The 18,289-nt window shown below is 41.3% G+C and overlaps 1 protein-coding gene across 1 annotated transcript; it reads left to right on the top strand.

Annotated features, from left to right (window-relative positions):
* The first annotated feature begins 4,204 nt into the window (after positions 1-4,204).
* LOC310853798 (tetraspanin-8-like) lies at positions 4,205-16,783 on the top strand. The gene is made up of 9 exons (XM_083758258.1): positions 4,205-4,397; positions 6,906-6,971; positions 9,532-9,648; positions 10,180-10,254; positions 10,378-10,473; positions 10,586-10,678; positions 11,456-11,524; positions 12,246-12,329; positions 14,498-16,783. The coding sequence occupies exons 1-9, from the start codon at positions 4,338-4,340 to the stop codon at positions 14,627-14,629; spliced, it is 792 nt and encodes a 263-aa protein (XP_083614384.1). The 5' UTR covers positions 4,205-4,337; the 3' UTR covers positions 14,630-16,783.
* Positions 16,784-18,289: the final 1,506 nt, after the last annotated feature.

Here is an 18,289-nt window from a genome sequence, read left to right on the forward strand (position 1 = left end):
CGTTTTCAGGCCTCGACCCCAAAAATAAACATTTGAACTGGGGACCCCCCCACCCTGATAAACACTTGGAATTGTAGTATTTGAGACATTACTTTTTTTTTTACTCTTTTCCACAGATGAATATTGTGAAAATAGCCGATCTACACTTTTTCATAATTTTTGCCTTCTTATATTTTTTGACAATTTGATTACTTCTGATGCAGTAATGGTCTTTCTAGTTTATTTATTTTATTAGGTAAAGGACTAAAGGGTCTTAAAAGTTTTTAAATTGTCACTTCACTGTCATCTGGAGACCCCCCCCCCCAAAAACAAAAAAATAATCATGTGGGGGGTTGAGAACCACTGAACTATAAGCAATGTTCACAGGGCCTAGGAATCCATGGATGCTGCTCCCATAGTTGCCAGATTAGAGACAATGTGGTACAGTAGCACATACAGTATGACTATGGTATAGTATGAGTTCCAGCGGTAGGGGCAGCGGTGGCCGAACGGTTTGCGGAGCGGTCTTGATATCGGAAGGTCGCTAGTTCGTATCCCCGGACTGGCACGTTAAAATTACCACCGCTGAAGTGCCCTTGGACAAGGCATTGAACCCCTACCATGAAATGTTCTATGAGCAGGGCCTGGCTGTAAACAAGTTCTTGAGCTTAGTCCAGTTACCCTGGGTAAGACTCCAGACTCCTCAGGTTTGTGAGTGTAATGCCCGGGATTCAAACTCCCGTCTCCCACATGAAAGTCCAATATCTTAACAACTACAGTAGACCAAGGGATATCCCTGTGATCCACATATCTCCCCCTATGGACCAGGGGAGATATTAGACATCTGAGCCAACAGGCTGAGGCTCTGAGCCACTCTGTGTGGTTCCAGCAGTCAGATCTGTTGCTGGAATCTGTGCACACTGCTGCTCCTTCAAGTCTCTGCGAAGTGTGCTGCTGGACCAGTGCTTTGTGACTCCCACCCACATCCTCCCTCTGTTCTGCAGGCTAGAGAATGTCAATGTGCATTCATGTCCTGACTGAGCTGCTCCAGATGCGTGCGTGCACACGTGCGCAAATGTGTCAAGAGGTTAGCGTGTGTACATATGCGTGACTTCATATACATTGGCAACCTGTGTGTGTGTGTGTGTGTGTGTGTGTGTGTGTGTGCGCATTCATTTTCTCCAGATGTTCCTTCAGTCAGGAAATGCTTTTCGTGAACTGTTTTAACAATTGGCCCCTTTTTACTCAGAGGGAAACACCAATTGCATTACGTGTGTGTGTGTGTGTGTGTGTGTGTGTGTGTGTGTGTGTGTGTGTGTGTGTGTGTGTGTGTGTGTGTGTGTCTGTGTGTGTGTGTGTGTGACTGTGTGTGTGTGTGTGTGTGTGTATGTGTGTGTGTGTGTGTGTGTGTGTGTGTGTGTGTGTGTGTGTGTGTGTGTGTGTGTGTGTGTGTGTGTGTGTGTGTGTGTGTGTGTGTGTGTGTGTGTGTGTGTGTGTGTATACACACGCACGCACGCGCGTGTGCGGGATAAGAAGTCACGTGATTTGGGGTTGAAGATGCTAGTCTACCATGAGATCCTTTGTTCTGCCAAGACAACAGCACACAACAAGGCTATTATGAGGGAACACGAACACACACACACACACACACACACACACACACACGCGCACACACACACACACACACACACACACACACACACACACACACACACACACACACACACACACACACACACACACACACACACACACACACACACACACACACACACACACAGAAATACATACTATAAATACGGCTGGCCACTTTCATAAACTTTCTTTTAATTTGTACATAGGCCTAAATTGTTTTGTTTTGATTGTTTTGAATTAAATTCAAGACTTTTAGCTCAAATCCATCTGAGGTCTCTTTTTATTGATGACTTCCTATCAGCCTGTCCTTGATCCCTCATTACCTTCTTTTGTATTAGCCTAGAAATGCAGCCTCCTAAACTCTGTGTGCACATTTCAGGGTGTCTCTCTCTCTCTCTCTCTCTCTCTCTCTCTCTCTCTCTCAGATCTCTCTCTCTCTCTCTCTCTCTCTCTCTCTCTCTCTCTCTCTCTCTCTCTCTCTCTCTCTCTCTCTCTCTCTCTCTCTCTCTCTCACTCACACACACACACACACACACACACACACACACACACACACACACACACACACACACACACACACACACACACACACACACACACACACACACACACACACACACACACACACACACACACACACACACATACACACACACACACACACACACACACAGTTCCCCTGGGCCGAGATGCAACATAAAACTTGTATTGTGCGTAGCTTTCAGCAGTGTTGTCATTATTCTCTTGCAGTAAAGAGTAGATAGATTAGCCTACATACAATTAACCAGAAATGAACAAACATAATTATTGTTGTGTATTTGTTCAAGAATGTCCAGCACATACTCTGCAGTGGTAGGCTTCGATTTTACGGGGGCCAGCTTCGAATTGCAGTCGTCCGTAGGTGCCCTTTGAGACCGGTTTTGAAGGAGTCAAGGGCTTCACATGTCTTAATGACTGTTGGTAGGGCGTTCCACATTTTGGTGGCATAGGAGCGAAGATAATTTAGTCCCTTGTTTGTGCCCTCTGGTGTTGTGGGTGTGGACTTCGTTTACATTAAGGAAGTATTTAGACAGGTACATGGGTATCTTGGTGGTGTATCGAATCTTGTGGACCAGACCCATTGCAAGATGCTGTACTCTGTCGTCGACCCTAAGCCATCCCAGCCTGTCAAAGTGGGCAGGGGTGAGGTGGGTTCGGGGGGTGAGGCCAAGTAGGAGCCTGACCAGTTTGTTTTGGGAGGTCTGGAGCCTTGTTTTAATGGCCTTTGAGGTGCTGTGGTACCAAGAGGTGCATGCATAGTCAAAGAAACCTTGTACGAGGGCTCATGTTAAGGTCTTCAAGGTGTTTTTGTTGACCAGTGAGGAGATCCTGTAAAGGAATCTTGTTCTTTGATTGACTTTTTTGATTACGTTGGTGGCCATTTTATCACCGGAAAGATTAGCCTCCAGGATGGAACCTAGGTTTCATCTTTTCGTGTGATAATATTGTCACCCACTCTAACCAAGAAGCCATCTGCCTTGCTGAGATTATTATTTGATCCGAAGAGAATGGATTCAGTTTTCCCCAGGTGTAAGGATAGTTTGTTATCAGCGAGCCAGGTGCAGATTCTACCGAGTTCAGAGCTGAGGGTCTTTTCAACCTGCAGTTTGTTCCTGTCCGAGACCAGTAGTGCTGATCATCTGCGAACAGGAACAAGTTGCAGTCACAAGCTGATGTCATGTCGTTTACATATATTAGGAACAGTAAAGGCCCTAGTATGCTTCCTTGTGGAACGCCACAGCTCACTGGGAGGGGGGGGGGGGGGGGGGGACAGTGTTCCGTTCACCTCCACCATCTGTTCTTTCACCTCCACCATCTGTTCTATATGGTCCTTTCCATTCCTTTGAATCCTTTCCTTCACTATCTGCATCGAGTGCTGCTGCTGATCTCGGTATAGAAACTTTTTTTAATATATTGTTCCACTTTTTGCTTTGGCAATGTATGTTTTCCCATGCCAATAAAGGGCCTGAATTGTTTGTGTGTGTGTGTGTGTGTGTGTGTGTGTGTGTGTGTGTGTGTGTGTGTGTGTGTGTGTGTGTGTGTGTGTGTGTGTGTGTGTGTGTGTCGCGTGTGCTTTTGATTGATTGATTGATTGAAATATTTATTAACAGTTTGCAGAATTACAGTACATTTCAAGCACAAACTCAATACAAAGACTGTTAACTGTGAGTGGACGACCCAATTAAGCATTACACTTGTTTACAACAGGGTCCACCATGTTCAATTCATCAAAACATTTAGAGATGTACAAATAGACACTTCTATATAGTTAAAGAACAGAACAGGAATTCATCATAAAGGAAACAAAAAGGGAAAAGAAACATATACAGTGAGGGGAAAAGGGGGGGGGGGGGGTGCTTGAATGAATATGTTGCCTAGGTATCATTATTATTAAAGAACTCTCCCTGCACTCCCCCCCCCCTCTCTCTCTCTCTCTCTCTCTCTCTCTCTCTCTCTCTCTCTCTCTCTCTCTCTTTTCTCCATACAGAGTAACGTCTCTCTCATTTTCTCCATACAGACTAACGGTCCCTCCCTCTTTAAACACCATAACATGAAGGCTCGCACAATGGTGCTGCTGCTGTGGACACTACTCACACTAGGGAGCACAGGCTGTTTGTTTCCTTCTCTTTACTGAGGATATCGGGTCACTTTAAACTTTTTTTTTTCCTGACCGCGAATAAATCATGGGGACAGTGAACGTCTGTCTTAAAAGAGGGTTCATTATCTTGACCAGTTTGTTCGGGGTAAGTGCCAAGTGGTCTCGTTTATTATGACTTATGAATATATGAACTTTGAAGCCGCATGCAAAACTGACCAAAAAAGGAAAACCCTGAATAACAATGCTAAAATTGAATAAACAGCTTCGAATTGGACACATGTCGTTTGTTTTCGTTGCGACAGGCTATCCTGGTCTTTCATTCTGGAATCATATTTCATCCAGACTTTCTCTGCGCGGTGCGGGACCCCAGGCGGTACACCAACATTGGTGACGTATCGTATTATGTGACTCAATCACAACGGTCTTTCACAAATCACAAGTCATACCGGTCTAGAATTAATAATCGCCGTCAGGGTGTGACCTAACAGGAGTGCCTTTACCACCCATCTTCTCAGGTTGTGCGCCGTTTATGCTATAGTAAATACTAATGGAGTCACGGAATTCAATAGGTTACCAATTCCAGTGTTACACCGGTCACTTTCTGTACTGGAGGGGGTGGGGCCGCGTGGGCACGATGTTACAAGACGAAACCGGGTACGTCGTTGAACTTGTAAACATAAACACCACCAGAAGAAGATCGTAGATGCATTTAGTAGTGTGAGTGTGGATGTGGATCTTGGTCAGTTCGGAACTTCGGGTTCAAAACCCCGAAGTTGTTGTTAACGACCCTTTCACGTTTTTTTTCTTTTTCTCGACATAGTCTCCTCCACACACCTGTTCGAGTCACAGGCATCGATAGGCCACACTTGTCCGAGTAACGTCGGTGACGAGTCGTAGCTGTAAGCTTACATGGGCGGCGACCGGGTGTTTTTAATTATAGCCTAATATTAGTAGATGACTAATGCTCAACATAGCTATATAGTACCACTTAAAATCTTATTCTTAAGCTTAAAATATGTGGGAAATGTATAGGTGGTACTGGTACAGGTAGGCTACTCGTACAGTAGGCCTACAGTTCTATGTTGAGAGGTTAAAATAGGGTGTGGGGAAAAAACATTTTCAGCTTAATATTAGAGTCAAGTTGTGGAATCTTAATATCCATTTAAATGAATTCCACATTTTCACTCCCCCCCCCCCCCCCCCCCCCCTGTATTAAATAGAGTCAAGTTGTGGAATCTTAATAATATCCATTTAAATGAATTCCTTAGGTACAAATTGTATGGTAATATTATGTGCTCATTTGTCTCTGTGAAAAGGTTATGCATTTTCTGGGCTTTGGTAATAGTGTAAGAAAGGGTTAAAAAGGAACCCCATGGGAAATGTTTTCAGGTTGGTACCTTGCAGAATCTGAAAGAAAAAACAACATTCTCAGCTATTCTTTGGCAGTTTTTGCCCTATGCTTGAATCTTAATAATAACCACTTTAATTAATTGGGTCCAAATTGTATAGAAAAGTTCGTTAATTTGTCTCACTAGGTTGTTCCCTTCAAAAGGTATGCTTGTTTCTATTGTCATCTTGTGGTTTAGGGTTAGGAATGGATATGTGTAAGAAATGGTTAAAATTAACCCCATGGGACATTTCTTTTGCCTGTTATTACCTGGCAGAATATATCCTTCAAAGATTAAGAAAAAACAGGTGGCGTTAAAAAATCCACCCTATGCGCGTAGACCCCTGTTCCATCTAGACTAACATAAGCTATATGACTATGCATTTTCGGCCTATTGAACCCTTTCAATGGTAACCCACTATAGTGTCAAATAAGCAACAGTAGGCTTATAGCCTACAATGTTTAAGTAGGCTATTATGGTATATATGGTGGCACTTTGTACACACCTCCAGTACTATTAATCTAACCAGAGAATAACAGCATGGCCGACTACAGGCATAAGCATGACCAACATGCATATTGACTGATTGATTGATTGATTGATTGATTGATTGATTGATTGATTGATTGATTGATTGATTGATTGATTGATTGATTGATTGATTGAGAACGGTACAACCAGGAACCACCCACAACTTCAACAGCCTATTTATCAGTGAAGCATTTCCAAAACATAGGCCTATTCAAAAATTTAAACACTGTACTAATATCTGTGACAGTAGAACAAAAATAATAATATTGACAAATCAACCCGCCTGCCGCTCCAATCCTTTATGTAGGCTCGGTGGGGATACCTGAGTGAGTCTGACATTATTAGTTTGTGCATGTGTTCAAATTATATTATATTATAAACAATCCTACTGCAGACACATATATCTGCATAGACTAGTATGCCAAAAGGTCCTTGTTTGAGATAGCACTACACAGTAAATCCATCAGTGTCCATTTATCATTTGTTACTGTGGGGGAGTTCCAGGGGGTCCCCAGCTAAATTAATGATAGTTAGGAACCGAATGGACAATTATGGGTCTTTAACTACAGTATGAGGCCGAACCAATATAACCAAATTGACCCGCGGTTACATTTGTACACTCAGAGTTAAATGAACACATGATTTCATAGTGTTGCTCATTGTAAGTCACTGAGGATAAGAGCATCAGAAACATGGCTTAAACTAAGTTGTTATTGTTGTGATTGTTGTTGCAGGCCATCAGTGCTTTGTTGCTGGCAGTCACTCTGTTTAGTCATGGATACCTGCACGGAGCTGAGGAGGTAACGCCAAATACCTGGATCGATCGATCTATCTATCTATCTATCTATCTATCTATCTATCTATCTATCTATCTATCTATCTATCTATCTATCTATCTATCTATCTATCTATCTATCTATCTATCTATCTAATATCTATCTATCTATCTATCTATCTATCTATCTATCTATCTATCTATCTATCTATCTATCTATCTATCTATCTATCTAACTATCTATCTATCTATCTATCTATCTATCTATCTATCTATCTATCTATCTAATATCTATCTATCTATCTATCTATCTATCTATCTATCTATCTATCTATCTATCTATCTATCTAACTAACTATCTATCTATCTATCTATCTATCTATCTATCTATCTATCTATCTATCTATCTATCTATCTATCTATCTATCTATCTATCTATCTAATATCTATCTAATATCTATCTATCTATCTATCTATCGATCTATCGATCTATCGATCTATCGATCGATCGATCGATCGATCGATCGATCGATCGATCGATCGATCGATCGATCGATCGATCGATCGATCGATCGATCGATCTATCTATCTATCTATCTATCTATCTATCTATCTATCTATCTATCTATCTATCTATCTATCTATCTATCTATCTATCTAATATCTAATGTCTGTCTGTCTGTCTGTCTGTCTGTCTGTCTGTCTGTCTGTCTGTCTGTCTGTCTGTCTGTCTGTCTGTCTGTCTGTCTGTCTGTCTGTCTGTCTGTCTGTCTGTCTGTCTGTCTGTCTGTCTGTCTGTCTGTCTGTCTGTCTGTCTGTCTGTCTGTCTGTCTGTCTGTCTGTCTGTCTGTCTGTCTGTCTCTCTCTCTCTCTCTCTCTCTCTCTCTCTCTCTCTCTCTCTCTCTCTCTCTCTCTCTCTCTCAAAATATAATTGTTATCTAACTTGTGGAGTAGAAGTATAAAGTATTGAAAACGTGAAATATGTTACTAATTGATAGGGTGGAGAACTCCGTCCTGTGCGCTCAGGGTGTTAACATTGTATGATACACTGACAGGTACATTTCTTTGTCAGATAAGTTTTATGGCAAAGCATACTGCCCTAATGGGTGTTCAACTGACCCACAGGTACATGTGACCACAGTTCCCTGCTTAAATTCTAATCAGATACACACTCTGGAACATACAGTCTTCTTGGCATCGAATAACGAGACCATGAAATAGATTATAAGTTGCTGAATGAAATCTGCCTTAGAGCCAGATTGAAACATCTGGCTTCAACCCCCGCAACCGCCAACTTCCGCATGTCCCTGCGGAAGGTTCCCGGAGCAAGACACTAAATCCCCCCCAACAAGTCACTTGTGGGAAGTCGCCCTGGGTGACAGAGTCAGCTGAGAGTGACAAGGTGTTGGTTAATTCTCACATTAAAGGCGGTCTTTTCCCCAAATGTGAAACTGGAAACCATATAAACGAAAGCAAAGATCTGTCAAAAGTTTAAAACTCAATGCAGTACTCTGGACATAGAGAAGAATCATGAACTGTGAACACATTCTATGCCTATGTATAGACAACACAAAAACCTGGTGACTATAACCACAATTGATTGACCTTGGGCTGCAAAAAAAGATAGAGGAAACAGAACTCATGCACACAGTCCGTTATTCCTTTTCAGAAAAGCAGGTCTAAACGACCTCGGCCAAGCTAAACAGTTCGGCCATTTTGACACAGCGTTTGTTAAAACAAACTTTCACTTGCAAAGGCTTCCCTATGTGTGTCATTGCATGGGTCACTCAACAAACTAAATGATACATAATGGGGAAACGGTTAACTGAACTCCTTATAGTCCCAGTGGGATGTGTCTGCCTCTCTCCATCCCCTGACCACCATTTGAACCCGACCCTGCCTGCCACAAAACTGGATTTATTTACTTAGAAAGGGGGGTACACAGTCCACATTGCATTGCTGTCTCTTTATTGAGCGAGACAAGTTGAGATGAAGGCAAGGTTTACTAGTTTAGTTTTTCTTTTCTTACTTTTAGTTTGGTTTTCATTCGTTTTAGTTTTCAATTGTAATATGACGTATTTGTCATGATCCAGCTTTTAAAAAGTCAGAAAAGGTTTATTCAAAGCACAGCTACCACTTTGAAAGATAGTTAATCCACCAAAAGTATAGGCATACATATTGATATATATATATGTATGCCTATATACATATAGGTATGAAATACACAAACAAAGACAAAAACTAAGGTATATGGTTATAATTCTTCGGTAAAGCCTCTTATACAGTAAAAGCCTTATATTTCTTAATGTAAATGTTATCAACTGTACGTAGTTGTAAATATTTCATTCATTTTAGTTAGCCCAAGGTATGACCCTACTGTATATAATCATTACATTTTGTCGCTGTCATGTGGAAATGTCCAAAACCGTTACTGTACAGGAAAGGGCGAAAATAGCCGTGAAACTCAATGTGAGCTTATAGATAGGCTATTGTCACTACTTTTGCTTGACACTCTTGTATGACGAAGCAGGGCATTGATTGACAAAAAAGAAAAGAAAATGATTTGATGAATGTATCTCCCCCAGATGGATGAGCTGATCACAGGAATAACGATCCTTTACGCCCTGGACATTGTCACCCTACTGTTGGCCATAGTCGGTCTGTTTGGAATCTGCAAAGAGAAGAGATGGGCTCTCGTATTAGTAAGTCTCACAAACATAACCTTTCTCTCATTTGGCCAACACAAACCCATGACACAGTGTGCTTCTGTTTGCCTCAGCTAGTCATTTGTTGATTGATTGAAACGGAAAAAGCCTGTCAAGCCAGTCCATATGAATTTATAACATGATTATGATGGGTTTTGGCATGCAAGAGAGGGCTGGCTTTGACCCCAGTTTCTGCTCTTCTCATTGCTGTGATCTATAACCTAAGGAATTTTGTTCAACATTTTTAGTGTTGAGCTTTAACAGAGAGCTCCTTCGAGCCAGCTACACGTGGACCTAATTGTAAGATAGAGATTGGTTAAAATAATTTGTTAGATTTGTTAGAATAGTTTGACTCACAAAGAAGTTATGTATTGTATCTTTATCTTTTCTCTTTTGACTCATGACTTGCGTGTATGTGTGTGTGTGTGTGTGTGTGTGTGTGTGTGTGTGTGTGTGTGTGTGTGTGTGTGTGTGTGTGCGTGCGTGCGTGCGTGCGTGCGTGCGTGCGCGTGCATGCGTGTGTTTTAGTTCACAGTCGGAATGGCCTTGACCAGTTTCATCTTGTTCGTGGAGCTCATGAGAGCACTGCCGGCTCGACATGAGGTACACACACGGTTACGCTTTAAATGAAAAACAAATCCATAAACAAAACCACAAAAGAAATCCCACAGACCACAAACAAATGCTTCATTGATTTGGTGAATAAACGTTTTTTTTCCCCCACAGGTCGGTGAGGAGATCAAGCGGGAACATCAGGCCATGATACCGCTCAGCGAAGCCAGCGAGTCTTCCAAAGCTTTGCTCGCCGGCATGCAGTACAATGTAGGTTGTCGTCTACTTGTTCTTGGGTGTGACCGAGTATGTGTTCGTTTTGCTGAGCCATTGTCCGGTGTGTGTATCCTAATGGTCCGCTCTGTGCCCTCGTGTCTCTCAGTTTGAGTGCTGTGGACTGGAGATGGGCTACGAGGACTGGGGCGACGATGTCCCTGAGTCCTGCCTCTGCAACGAGGACGACCTGAGCAACTGTGTGAGTATCAAAAACTAACCCAAAAGTGCTCCTTCTCATTCACTGTCTCGCCTCCTAGTGGACCGGAGGTCCGGGGCGTTGTTGATTCTATTGGCTTTGTGTTTCTAACTGTAATTCCAGGTTTATAGCTTTGTGTGATTAGGCTTAACCACTTCAACTGTAGCGTCCTTATTTTGTCATTATAGGTGAACATATTCAAAACTATTCAAAAACAATATTCAGAAATATACAAAAACAGGGACATCGTCGCCCCAGTCCTCGTAGCCCATCAAAAACAATATTCAGAAATATACAAAAATATTCAAACATTGCGACAATGGTTAACACATTCCCTTGAGGCTCAATGCATACCTGCCTATGGTGCGTAATGGTGCGTAATCCATCTCGCTCTATTCTGTGTTGTTGTTTCGAATCGCCGCGGTGGTAGATTTTTCAACTCAAACACAAACGATGGGACTATTTTCAGGCAGATTTTCATGAAAGGGAGGTACAATTGTGACGGCGTGATTCTTCAAAGGTTAGTGAAAACCCCGGCTGGGAACTGGAGTTAGAGATTTATTTATAACGCAGTCAACGTGTTTTAAGCAGGGCTTAAGTGGTTAAGACATTCTATTTCATCACACCTCATCATGTTGTACTCATTTATTCTGCTCATAAAGGTTGCAATTGGCTTGTTGACTGGTGGTTTGGTTTTCTTTCTGTATGCTTGTGCTCTTTCTTTCTTTCTTTCTTTCTTTCTTTCTTTCTTTCTTTCTTTCTTTCCCATGCTTGTTGCAGGTGGCGGTCCCTAGGAACAGCAGTTTTTCTGAGGAGAGCACAGATGAGCCCATCATGATTTACAAGGAGGTTGTTTTTCTTTTTCTTTTTGTTTGTTTAAAGCTGTAGTAAATTCTAGATTAGTGGTTTAAGTCCTATTTGCACAGGATTTAAAAAAACAGACGTCCTTCATGATTATTACAAATGACCTGGGGTCCCTATATAATACTAATCCTGTGTGAATAGGACTTTGGTCTTTGTTTGTTGTTTGTTGTTTGCTTAATGTAAGTCGCTCTGGATTAAGAGCGTCTGCTAAATGCCTAAATTGTAAATTGTTTGTTAGACTTTGTTAGATCAACTGGAAATTAACTGATTCCACAGTCCACAGTCTGAAATTGTGGATGGGAAAGGGAGGAACATGAAGTACTCTTGAAGTACCAAACCATGCCTGTACCAGTGCACCAATGTCCCAACTTTTGTCACATATGACTGATTATGTAACCTTGACCCTGATCTTGTTTTGACCCTTTTGGGGGCAGCCTACTGATTATATCCCTGGTGCATGAACATCCATCCATCTGCTCTGGAGTCATTTTGCTAACACACACACTGGACTGATTACAATAGAATTCTGTTTCCTCTAATTTGCTATGACTGCAACAACACAACCTAACATTAGATGTATGTCGTGTGTCCGTGTGTGTGTGTACAGTAAGTGTAAAGCCCAAACCACACAAATGCAACTAGAAGACGACAAGACGTACAGTATGAATCAGGCTTTAATGCCATTTTAATGTCTCTTCTTTTTCAGCCATGCCTTCCGATCCTGATCGCTCACGTGATTCTGGCCATTAATATTGTTATAGCAATATCACTGGGACTCATGTTGCTCTGGGTATGCAATTTCTGTCTTGTCTTGTCTTGTCTTGTCTGTCTGTCTGTCTGTCTGTCTGTCTGTCTCAGTTCAGTTCAGTTCAGTTCAAAGTAGTTTTTAGAGTCAAATAGTATGCCGTACAGTCATAGAAAGAATTGTTGGTGCTGTGTGTTTTTAGAATATCATAACGTTAGTCTCTCTCTCTGTCTCTCTGTCTCTCTGGGCTGTATTTTGCGTGTCTAAAGTACCAGGTCTTATTACTTAACTTAAGACCTGGAGGCGTGGTCAATGCTCTTTGGCCACTCAGAATAGCCAAATGGCATTGATCACGCCTCCAGGTCTTAAGTTAAGTAATAATTAAGTTAAGACACGCAAAATACAGCCCAGTGTCTCTCTCTCTCTCTCTCTCTCTCTCTCTCCTGTTTCTCCACACTGGGTAGGTTTTTCAGTATGTGTTGTAACGTTAGTATTTCACAAGTCCATGTAACATACCGTTTAAATGACTTTCTCCATCTATCATCAGCCTTGAGTCCATCTCTCACACACACATGCGCGCGTGCATACTGTGCAAACAAGAAAAACAAAGTTATATTACATTGTACTACATCATTCAGAACACATGAAGAGTAATGTGTGGGTCATCAATAGATGGATAGTCTTGTATTGAAAGTAGGTCTGCTCTTATGTCTACAGTATCAGTTTTATTGTGGCATAATTATGCTGACATTTTGAGCATTATTTCGGCCAGTGATACATTTTGTCCGGCCCTTGGGAGATGACATGAATGAGCCTCTTCTGTTGGCATCTGAATGGACAGCCTTCATCCAGATGTGAAAGGGAAGTGTCAAGTGGCCAATCACTGACACTACAATGGGAGTGTGTGTCTGCCAGGAGGCTGGCGAATGACATGTAACACTCTTCAATACCCCTTTTTCCTCATTTCTGAATCAAGCACTCCCTTTACCCGACTACAGCGGGGCTGCGGGGAGGGGGGGAGGGGGGGACGGGCCCCCTTGAGGATTGATCAAACTCTTCGGCTCTGATCACCACCCATCACCACCCACCAGGCAATTCAGGCATACTTAATGAACTGGTGGGCGTGATAAAAGCATGATTTTAACAAATACTGTACACTTTTTGGAAAAAGTTCTTCCCCCTTATATTGTAATAATACCTGATGATCATGTTTTAGGGTGGAAAAAAATGGTGGCACTCCATCTTTAAAAACTGCAAGAGAAAACTATTGATGCTATGAATCTAATTATTTATTAATAATTATTTATTATTATAATTAGGCTACTAGACAGGTGTCCATTGGGTACCGGCCTACTCGGGAAGCATGCGAGTCGGGATACGATGCAAATAGGGAATGCATGATATGCAATACCCGTTATTATACCCGTTACCCGTAACGTCTGTCTGTCTGTGTCACCTTTGTAGTCATTTTATACCCATGATCCTGTATGTTCTATTGGTGACGTGACTAGGTTATCCCATTCTGACCTGAGATCAGATTCATACGAGGTTTCTGCCGGACACACACTAGTCTGATGAACCCATTCTGACCTGAGATCAGATTCTAAAAATGTCAGTCGCTCTTTGATTTTTCAAAAATAGCAGACCTACAAGCTCGTATCACGCCACTCGGTGGCGCGATATGAGCTTGTAGATCTGCTATTTTTAAATAGCTAAAGCATAACATGATGCTGACACCAAAATGGGTGCCCGGTCAGAATAGGTTATGTAACAATGACAATGTATGGCAGCACTGTAGAGAACAATGGATGGCTCTACAGTGTACTATACTGCAGTGGTTCCCAAAGTGGGGTCCGGGGACCCCCAGGGGTCCTTGAGGGAGTTCCAGAGGGTCCCCAGCTAAATGATAGTTTGGAACCAAATGGACCCTTATGGGTCTGTAACTCTGAGAGGGTCCATTTGGTTCCATTTGTACACTCTCAGAGTTCAATTAACATTGATTTTACAATATAAATTGGGGTCCCAGAGATACAGTAGAAATGCCATTAAATGAGGGCCTGTCTGTAGACTAATGCATGTCAAACTGGGGGGGTCCTTGAAATTAAACGGGTTCAGAATCACCGTAAAGATCTTCTCTTATGGGGGTCCCTGGAATATCTTTTTAAATGGGGGTCTGTGGGCTAATACTGCTATACTGTACTGTCTCTCTATAGGTGGTGTCCACAGGGCTGGCTGTTGCCATCCTCTGCCAGATGAGGAGAAAGACGGATGTCCCTACAGTGGTCTACAGCATCAATGCCAAGGCAGGAAATTACACCACACTCATAACGTCTGCAGACGCCTGAGCCTTCGCGTGCACGTGTGTGTGTGTGTGTGTGTGTGTTTGTGTGTGCATGCGTGCGTGCGATTTTAGAAGAAGGCTAGGGTCAGTGTGATGTTGTAATCGGAGAACAGTCAGCAACAATACTTTGTATTTGTATACACAGTAGCTTCACAAAATTTCAATTTCAATTTTCAATTTCAAAGTCTTTAGTCCTCCTATGGCGATGAACAGAATAAATAATATACAGAACAGCATCTGCTTGTGTACGGAATAGCTTTTCAAAATGTCCACTGCTGGTGGTGTCATTATTTACGAACCACAGAGGGCACTTCCAGTTCGTCCAACCAAACGCTACAGCTGATCCCACAAACTTTCAAACTGGCATCCCTACTTTGGGCATGTACTATACAGTAGGTAGAAACTTCTCAAAATTCTTCGCAAATAGCCAAAGTATAAATATATACGTTGTTTAAAGTGGTTAATGCACCATCAGCCGCTGCTTGTAGCTTAGGAACGGGAAAACCAGCTCGAGTTTGGTCCTCCGGGGCACAGGCCTGCAGGGACAGGGTGGATCTATCATAATCAAACTGCAAATGATGCCGATAAACAATGAGGGCAGAACAAGGACATGGGAAGAAAATGATATGTACAGAGCCTCACACTTAACGTTGAAGGTTTACACAGACATTTCTGAAACCTAATATACTCCCAGAGAACAATTTGTTTGATATGGTACAGGTCAGTGGTTCCCAACCTGTGGGCCGGGGCACGCTGGTGCGCCGCGAGAGTATTGCAAATGGGCTCCCAAATAATTGGCATAATACGATTTTAATGATAATATAACATTCATATATATTTCAATTTCTTTGGTCTAAAAACGTTAAAAAAAAAAAAAATTAAAGTCAAGGACCCCTAAATGTATTTGGCCGTGGACCCACATCTGAAAATATTTTGTACCAGGGACCAGAAGAAAAGATTCGACAATTCTAACTTATTGAAAAATGTCCAAATATATTTAAAGCCAAAGTATAAAATATGGACCTGAGAACCTGACTAACAGATATGAAACCATAGTGGGATCCAAGCTGTGAAATCAAGTCTTCTTCATTAAGCTGTCAGGATTTAATATATACACTACCCTTCACTGACAAATATTCACAAAGACTTAATGATAATAGCACTGTGATTGAAATGTTAACGTGCAGGAATAAAGACTCATCGGAGTGAAGTAAATTGTAACTGTGGAAAGACTTCTCTTTCTAATAAGCTGTTTTTGAAGATATATATTTTGAAGAAAAAGCACTGATGGAGACATGACTGTAAAAAAGAGGTTTACACACATTCACGCAAATGTCAGACTTTTGCATTTAGTTTTTTAGCTGCTGACTAAACATATTCAGCCATATCCTATGACAAATGGACTGCACTGACAACGGAACTCGTGTAATAACCAAATACAATGACATTATTTTATACCGGGTTTTTTTCTCCCTTCCTAATTGAATGTACATATTGTAATTATGCATGGGATGCAAATCTCAGAAATATTAAAATGTTTCTAATTGGCAACCAAATACTTCCAGAAGAGATAAAAGATTTAAATTTGTACTGTAGATACTACTACAAAGCATCATGATTTTTGCTGCTTTGATCAAATGTATTTTTTATGTTAGTTGCAGGTTAGTCTCGCGTTGCCAGACAACTATTCCACAATCTCAGAATGCTATATAGAGTCTGGAACTACAACTCCGATTAAGGAAGCTCGCATTTCGGTTCACAAAAATATTTTTCAAAATATCTAATATCTAGGATAAATTTGCGCGAAAAGACAAAATGAGGAGGAGGGGGCTGCCGCTGGCCCGCTGCACTTCCACTTTGCTCATGATCAGAACTTCCGTTCTCCAGACTGTATGACTGAAGCATTTGAAAATTGCGAGAGGCAACAGTCTGGCAACGCGAGACTACCGTAGTTGCACGTGAAATGCCAAGGGAAAAAAACGTATAATATCTGCATGTAACTTCCAAATAATGTTTTCTCGATTTGTTATCATTTGTTTAGTCTTGTTTTTCGGTTTGGATTTGTGAACATACTTTGTAATTCACCACTCTGATTGGTGTGTAATAAAATGAGTGATGTTTTGTTATTGTTTTTAGTGATGTTCTATTATATAAATATAATCTCCATAATTTGTTTCAGAGATTTGATAGTTAAATTCTTTTTATTTTCATTTTACATTATTTTACTACTTATGGGAAATCAAATTTTAGAGCACAGCACCTACCCTGCTTCTTCTAAGAAATGTTAATGGAAATGAACCATGAATTAGTTTTTAAAGCTTGCTGTAGTCCACTACAGCAGGTCCAAATACAGAATCTCTGCCAGGAGATTCTCCTGTCGCCGCTCACCACAGACATAGATCTTAGCTCCGCCTGGAGTCTGGCGACAACTATTATTATTAGGATAATCGTTTTTGTGTGGAACAACTTATTATCAATTTAAACTAAAGTAAAATATATCATGGAGCCTGTCAGAGACCACCCTGGGGTTCCTCTGACCCTGCTTTTACAAACTCATGCAAGCTGAATTCACTTTCCTTGATGTTTGAACGAAAACAGGTCCTCCGTGATGAAATCACTCTTGATGTTCTAGTCTCAGGCCAAATTAGGGACTGTCATCTTCAATAAAACCCACAGTTTACCTCCCCCGTGTCTTGCAGACAATGGTGTACAAACTACTACAAAGTACTCAACCCCAGCACTTGAGCACTTGAGTCAAAGTATAGGCGAGTAAGTATAAGGCCTTGCCGAGCAATGAGGCCCATAGGGCTCCTGTTTCTGTAGTGTGAGGCAGCTTGATTACAAGTACACCCCCTGGACATGACGCTATATATGCCCAATAAATACAAACCCTTCAGTCTTTGACAGTATGACCTGGCCGGGGATTGAACCCCAACCTCCCAGTCTCAGCCTCAGGGCAGAAACTCTAACCACAAGGCCTGAGCTGGTCAAAGCATACTGTGTAGTCCTGGTCAAATATTACTCAACTACAAGTGAAAGTTGCTCAGTCAAATTTGTACTCGACTTAAAAAGTTGCTTTTAAAAATATTTCAAAGGTATTAAAAATGACAAATGACAAAATACAGTACTCAAGTAAATGTATTCAATGCATTCCACCACTGCTCGCGGAGGTCATTACAGCTAATGAATAGTGTGGAACCCAGTCAAGGCAAGCAGCATGAAAACATTTATGAGCAGAAGGTTTAAATGAGCTGTCCTGACAGCCCAGGTGTCATTTTGTTAGGGCTACTGGGAAATGGGCTTGGCTCAAGGCAACAAATGGTGATGGTCAGTAAAGATTACATTTACTTCTACTGCAATTAAGTAATCATTTTTGAGTAACTTTAGTCATATTTGAGTGATATTTGTCGAACCTTTCTGGAAAATCTTAATTGTTTTCATAGAAAATGTCAAAAAAGCATGTCCAGTTCAAATTTGATAGATCAATTACTATTATTCACATACTAGTGTTGAGTACTTGTCCATCACCGGTAACACATCTGAAACAGAGAAAAGGGAGCTTCTTTTCTCTTTTATTCACATTCAAAAACAAGTATTCATTCCATGAGTTCAAAAATAAATAATCGAAACATACTGAGATTATGAAATGCACAAAACAAGAGTT

The sequence above is a fragment of the Protomyctophum parallelum genome, assembly GCF_964188405.1.
Source record: "Protomyctophum parallelum genome assembly, chromosome: 22".
NCBI classification, from domain to species: domain Eukaryota; kingdom Metazoa; phylum Chordata; class Actinopteri; order Myctophiformes; family Myctophidae; genus Protomyctophum; species Protomyctophum parallelum.

Bases quoted from the DNA above. Each gene is read 5' to 3' on its own strand.
- LOC310853798 (XM_083758258.1), top strand. From the start codon at position 4,338: ATGGGGACAGTGAACGTCTGTCTTAAAAGAGGGTTCATTATCTTGACC. The intron at 9,649-10,179 runs GTAAGTCTCACA...CGTGTGTTTTAG, and splicing joins AGAGATGGGCTCTCGTATTA to TTCACAGTCGGAATGGCCTT. The intron at 12,330-14,497 runs GTATGCAATTTC...GTCTCTCTATAG, and splicing joins TGGGACTCATGTTGCTCTGG to GTGGTGTCCACAGGGCTGGC.